The sequence below is a fragment of the Lepidochelys kempii genome, chromosome 3 (genome assembly GCF_965140285.1).
Source record: "Lepidochelys kempii isolate rLepKem1 chromosome 3, rLepKem1.hap1, whole genome shotgun sequence".
Lineage (NCBI taxonomy): Eukaryota > Metazoa > Chordata > Testudines > Cheloniidae > Lepidochelys > Lepidochelys kempii.
In genome coordinates, this window is record NC_136382.1 from 161290947 (window position 1) to 161297993 (window position 7047).

Consider the following 7047-nt stretch of genomic DNA (forward strand, 5'->3'; position numbering starts at 1 on the left):
TAACTGCTACCATGTTAAAAAAACCCTGTATATTATATTTGTGATAGGAGCAAGCCAAGTAACAGGGAGTGTGCAATTAGCCTAGAAAGGCTAGTTCTAAATCCCTTCCCCTTTATTCCCATAGTATTATTCTATCTTTTTCTTCGCCAGCTAATATTCCATTTTTCAAAGACTCTTTCACGTGCAAAAGCCAAAGCCTCCAAGTAGCTTCCTTAGGGACTGATCGTAATGACGACAATTAGGCATCACGATTTCACACTACTTTACTATAATCCAAGCTTCCAAGCATACAAGTCCCTTGCCATGACCCAGTTTGCAACTTAACATGGCCTATGACAGAAAAACTTATTCCTATATATTGCCATGTATGCAAAGAAAAATATTCTTTATTCTATTCAGTAGTGATTGAGGCTTGAAAGGAAAATAGAATGTCACGGCAGAGAATGGAGGGGAAAAAATGCATCCTGCAGCCTGTCTGGGAGATGCTCCCAATTAATTGGCAGCTGAACTGATCTGCAAATGAGACATGGGTTTAAACACACTTGCATCTAGAATTAAAGAACTGGCAGTCTCTGAAGTCTGTATGTGTCTGAGATAGTTGTACTTGTAGTGTTTCCCTATGACAGCAACCTCCCGTAGCTGATTCACAAAATGATACTGACATCTTGATACCACAGAAAGCAATCACTTCACGCCACCTGCTGAATACCACAATGACAGAAGCCAGAAAGATGAAATATTATCCTGCTATGTCTGAGTTACAAGTGCAAAGAGAGGGTTAGTTTGCTCTACCGTTTTATGTAGCCTTTGTATATCATTCAGAAAGATTAGAACCAAACGTTAAGAGCAATTCCTGAACTCCATGTGGATTTTCCAGAAATTAATTCTCTCTCACATAATTTGTTTTTAAAGTAACTCCATCCACAACCATGATTCCAGAGAAAGATGGCCACAAGTCAAGTTCTTATTTTGGATGTGAGGCAAGGAAACATTTATCTGGTGCAGGACTGAATAATATTTCATCCTGCACCACAGAGTAATATATACTTTTGTGGGGTAGAAATAGGAAGTCTAACACTGAAAAATTGTTACTTTAAAAAGGAGCAGCTGTTTGAAGCTGCTCAGAAGTTTGGGATATTAGAGATCCTGATTAAAATGTGGGCATGATTATAAATGTGGGGTGTTCTTTATTTTGGTGTTATGGACTGTTCAAGGGGGAGGGGGAGTGGAGGAAGATACCTTACAGAGACGATAATGTATAGAGTTAAAAAACTGAAGTATGATATGACCATCAACTCTTCGTGCTTTGAGGAAAACCCGGCAGCAATATTTTCTCTGAACTGATGTTTCAGTGGAATTAAAAACAGAAGTATTCTGTAACACTCTGAGCATCTTCCATTGTACTAACCACAGAGTAGATCCTGCAAACCCTCCGCATGCAGAATTCCCCTAGACTTCAATGAGAAATCTGTATACTGAGGGCATCCAAGAATGAACTCAAGACTAAGACTCTATTCTTGCAACAGCTTGAAGGATTTTTGCAATCATCAACAACAGCTTGAATAGAGGGATCAGTTAGGCAAGTAAAGAAGCATGTATAACAATGAACAACTGCTTTAGATTTTCCAACCTGCATTAACCCTTGCTCATCTGATCATGGTCCTTTAAGTCACCCATATTTATTATGGCCCTGATCTTACAAATGACTCCACTTGGGCACAGTCACTTGCAAGATGGGGACTATATGTATAAATTTTGTTTTGGAACGGGCCCAGTTCTTTAGTAATTCAGATCCTTAAATACAGTTTCATCTGGTGGCCCAAAGCAAGGACAGAATAACTATAAGTAGGTTAGAAATAGCCATAAATTATTCCAACAAATAAAATTCCCCATATTTAAGAGTCAATAAAATTAAAGTTTATGGTGGAAATTTGTAGAAATACATTTCAGATGATAAACTGTTTATGCAGGTTGCAATATAATCAACTTAACTCCTTGTATGATAAATAAGTACAGTATCCCTGTAGTTATTTCTTGGTTTTATAACTCCCTCTTATCCCTTCATAAAAGGGCACTGAAGTCAATTTTTTTCCAAAAGTTAGTACATTTACAAAGGCACATTTACAAAGCCCTAATATGAACAGAAAAGGTTCTATTTACATACATTAATTGAAATTTTTAAAACATGTATAAATAAGTATTTCTCTGAAGAGCCTGCAACCTAGTTATTGCAGCATTATGTTATCAGGAGAAGATGAAAGTGAAATTGACTTGAAACTAAAAATACAAAAATTAAACTGATTAGTCTGTTTTCATTGTTGGCTAGACATGCAGAAAGCCGCCTAAATAGTGAAAAATAAATTGGATTTTTAAAATTCTTTCAAATTTAATAATGTAAGGTGTTATTTTTTAACACAAATAAGGACTTTTGATTTGGGTTTTTTTAAGTATATTACCATAAGCCTGACAATGTGTCTTTAAGCTACTGGCACTAGCTCTGCTAATGAATATGGTTAAAATGTTGATTCTGCAATTTCTTGTCCGTTGAATAATCTGTGGGCCTGATCTTGCAGCCCTTGCTAGCTTGTGAGTAGGAGCTGCAGGATTTGGCCCAGGTGTCAGCTCTTTGTGTTTGTGGAGAACAGGCAGCCCTGGAAACTGGTGCCATCTAATTATCCAGGTTATTTATGGCACAGTACGTGTCAGAAGGGAATTGCCAGCATGATATAATTATAAATTCTGCTTCTTTCACCAACATGGCACAGCTTTCCACTTTCTTCTATGCTATTTTAATTGGATCCTACTATTACTATGAGGCTGCCTGTCCCCACCCTAAGCAACACCTCCTGCCAGTGCATGAAGCCAATAGTCACACAATAACAGCCAGCATGGCTTTGTGAAGGTCCAGTCCAGCTCAGCTCACTGAGGCACAAAGACTTAGTTATCAACAGCAGCATTCATCTTTTGGAGCAAAACAGTAAAGACATGGAGAAGAGCAGGGGAAAGACAGGAATAAAGACTTTAAGGGCATGACCCCGCAAGATGCTGAGCATCATCAACTGCCAGAGATATTAGTGGAATCTGAGGCTGCTCAGCACCTTGCAAGGTTAGACTTTTTGTATGTTTTAATAATCTTCTTTCCTCTTCCCTGTGAGTGTCCCCATTCTGCAGATCTCATGTAAGCAAAACTTCTTCCCACTGAAGTCAACAGGAATTTGCCATGTAATGACTTCAGGATCAGGGTCTGAGAGGGTTTGCTGAAGGGTTCTTCTTTTCCTACTCAAGTGACTTATCTTTAAACAGAATAAAACAAGAAGACAGGCTTGTCTAAAGGTCTGTCACAGTTTGATTATGAAAAATCAGTGAGTACCACTGAGGACCCTAAGTTTTACAAACACTTCCTTATTAAAACTGAAATAATTTTCAAAGTCCAATTTACTTTACACTCTTTTTGCTTTTTTTTTTTCCCCTCTCTTACTTTTTACTCAACTTGGACAATAACAATACCTAGTCAATGGAATGATAGGATGATGAGTATATAAAAAGCCATAGGCCACAATCCTGCAAAGATTTATTCATTTGCTTAAGTTTATGCAGTGTGTGTTGTGTCACTGAAGCCAATGAGACCACACACAGAGTGCAAATTTAAACAGATGCTTTGCAGGACTGGGACCTTAGTTTCTAATCACTTTCAGGTTCTCATGTACTAGCACAATGTTCGGTCTGCAAATGCTGCAGGGGAATTTTTTAAAAATGGAAATATATTTCTCTTGCTTTATTTAATATATGAGAAGTTCACTCTTACAAAACCTAATGTTTGATCCAAATATGACCCAATAGCACCCCTTAAAAATTAAAGTGCGTGTTAAAATCTTGTCTCAAGTGAAAATTACATCTGTTATACTATCTCTTCTCTGTAAAAAGGTCAAGTGTTTTCATATTTTTGAAAAGGGGCAAAAGAAATAAAGATTATTGAAATGTACAGAGCTAAAATGGCCAATACAACTGAAATAAAATAAGCATTTTGCAATACTTACACTTCCAGCCCAAAGCTCAGTCGATTTTCCAATTAATTTGTAATACACATACACTGCTTCTCCTTCTTTCAAATTTATAAAGCGACAGTCCGGACCTTTAAAATCCTGCTTTGCTTTCCCTCGATACATCAACACTGTGCAAAGAAAACAAAATATACCATTTTAAATAAAGCACAGTTCCCTGAACAGTATCTGTATTAATTAGTAGAAAAGAAGGCCTTGTTGTATGCAGAATATGACTAATATATTTAGGGGCATCTGTCAAGGGATAAGAATATGACTGGTATAAGAGACAAAAACGTATAGGATGATATTAAGATTGTTTCATGATGTGATGTTAAAAGTTACAACCTTTACAAAGAACTTTTGAAAATGTTAAAAGCACACTAAGAAAAAGGTGTTATTATTAATAATAATTTTAAATTAGATAGATCCAATGTGCGCTTCATGACTAACCAGCTTTCATGTTACTCAGTGCAGAAACTATACCTGTAGAGGGTGGAGGTTTGTTTTGTTTTTGAAGACGGTTTTTGCAGGAGAAAGAGAGCTGGGGAAGGCTAAAAAAAAACTGGTCAAGATTATCAATTTATGAAAGGCAAGTTGATCAAGGCAAGTCTTTAGGAAGTCTACGCAGTAAGGCAAAGACTTTTTTGTGATATACAGTTTTAAATAATTGTGATTTTTTTTGTATAAAAGTAAAAACAAAACAAAAAATCAGACTCTTGTGGCTTATGCCACAACAATTCGTTTCCTAAGTATTTTGGAAGGCTTATTCTTGCAAATCCGTGGCAAAGATGATGGAAAATTATTTCTGCTGGACTGTCAATATGCCAAGTGTCAGGTACCTTTTCAGACTGAACTCTGGAGCATAGCATTCCCTGTCAGACAAAATAAATACAGTAAGCCCCTAGGGAGACAGGAAATGCCTGAATATTTGTATAATATTTCCAAGAACTCAGGTTGCTCTGGGTTTACTTGATGTAGGGAAAGAAATAGCAAACCCACGCATAAGGAGGATGAGTTCAAGTGTTGCTTGTTTGTGTGAAATCTATTTTCTTTGCTCTTTGTTTTAAAAAAAATATTAAGAATGGATCCTCTCTGGCTGGAAGACACGGTTTTGTTTACATGGAAGGGGAAACTTTTGATGTTTACTAAAAATCTAAAACACAAACAGTGTAATACACCAGGAAACTGGGAGGGGGACTTGGCCATCCTCAGACCAACAAGGCTAGCAAGCCACCAAAAAGGGTAATAACCTGAACGCAGGAGCTATTTACCAGCACCCAGCTCCGCTTTGACACCGGGCCTCCAAAAACCGGAGTAGCTTTTAAACACCCTTCTTCCCATAAGTAGGGGCAAACGCTTAGACAGAAAACAAGAGAATGTCTCCTTCCCTAGCCAGATCCCCCAGTAACCAGCCCGGGCCCTTGTCCCTCTCCCTATATACCACACACCAGGCGGCGTACTTGCAAACAACTATTTGTAATAAACTAAGCAACAAGTTTCCAAGCAATCTTTAGGAAGCTGTGGGCAGCGGGAAGGGCACCAGGCATCCCTCTCTCCCTCCCTCCCCCGACAAGGGAGAGGCAGCGCTGGGAGAAGGGTAACCTCAGCATCTCCCGCCCCACAAGAGGGCGCTCGGGGTGAAGCAGTGGTGTGGGGGCGCAGGGTGGTAAACCCCAGCACCTCCCCCTCCCCGCAGCAGGGGTGACCCCAGCAGGCCCCCAAGCCCTGCCCCGTCCTGGGAGGGGCCCCTGGAGATGCCAACAGCTCCTGGCCGCTGCCGAGCAGAGACACCGGGACCGGACCCCCCTCGGGGACCCCAGCGCCCCGCACCCACTTACTGCTGCACTCCGGGTCGGCGCAGCGCTTGCGCTCGGCGAAGCGCCGGTCCAGGTGCTTGCCGGCCCAGCAGAGCGGCCGCTGCGCGGGCAGGAGCAGGGCGACTAGGGCGAGGAGCAGGAGGGAGACGCGCGGCCGCGCTGCAGCCATGTTCGCAGGGCTGGCAGCGGTGGGAGGAGGGAGCGGGGCCGACACGTCAGCAGAGCCGGGATGGAGGAGGATGTGGAGGGAGGAGGGACCTCGGTGGGAGGGGGAAGAGCAAGAAATCCACCGCCTGTCCCAGAGTACAGGCGAGGAACCCCTCCCCGGCCGTCCCAGCCCCCGAGGACAAGGCCCCCTCCCCTCTCACTTTAGCCCCGGAGGAATTTAGGGACCCCCTGGTGCCCCATCCAAGAGACTGGCTGCTTTCAGGAGACTCCTACCACTTCCATCTAACCTCGGCCAGATCCCACCCCATTTCCCCTCCCTCCTAGGAGCACTTACCGTCCCAGCTTTGAGAGCCTCCTGGCGTGATGCCCACAGAGCTCCTACATGCAGATTTTAATACGAAGGGAGCAGAGATATCCTGGGTAGTGCATGGCAGAGGAGCTCCCTGCAGAACTTTCTTCACCCTTGAAAGAGGTGGCAAGTCGTTGCTTTTGTTCAGAGCCCAGGAGTTGGGGTGCGGTGATCATTTCTTCACTTGAAGGGCTGAATCTTTTCCAAGTATGGAAAAAGTGAAGTCTTGGGGGTCGAGAACTTGTATACAGGAGTAGAGTCCTGCTCATTTCCGAAGGGAAATTTGGTTGAACGTACATGTAGTCTAGTGCATTCCAAAAAGCAAAATATTTTCTGTTCAGATGTAGTACTGAGCCAAAGTCACTGTCTGGAGCACGGCTGGGTTAACAGGATAAGAGGCCTGGAAGTGGGGAATGAACTCTTTCAGAAGTTGAGAGGTCTCCTTTAACCTTTTCCCTCCTTTTCAGTTCACTGTAAGGAGTAATCCTGCCTCCCTTGGCCAGGGGAACTAGATGACTTAACAAGTACTTTCCCTCTTCGAGTGTAAAGGTGGAATAGGTTCTATCTGTTGTACATATTTCTGGTGGGTAGCGATGCTCAAAATGGGGCAAGAAGTCAAGCAAAAATAATGGTAACTCTTCATATTATCTTTGAGTATATTGTATCCATA

General features: G+C 41.9%; 1 protein-coding gene across 4 annotated transcripts in view; it reads right to left on the bottom strand.

The window, feature by feature from the left end:
- The window catches only part of MIA3 (MIA SH3 domain ER export factor 3), a 36963-nt gene extending 30428 nt beyond the window's left edge, over positions 1-6535 (bottom strand). For 3 of the 4 annotated variants that reach the window (XM_073338783.2, XM_073338782.2, XM_073338784.2), the window contains exons 1-2: positions 5882-6070; positions 4038-4171 (exon numbers count right to left, since the gene is read on the bottom strand). In XM_073338783.2, the coding sequence (XP_073194884.2) occupies positions 4038-4171; positions 5882-6029 (282 nt within the window). In that variant the 5' untranslated portion in view covers positions 6030-6070. Of the gene's footprint in view, positions 1-4037; positions 4172-5881; positions 6071-6362 lie in introns of those variants that run through there. The other variant, XM_073338786.2, reaches the window with a different exon arrangement.
- Positions 6536-7047: the final 512 nt, after the last annotated feature.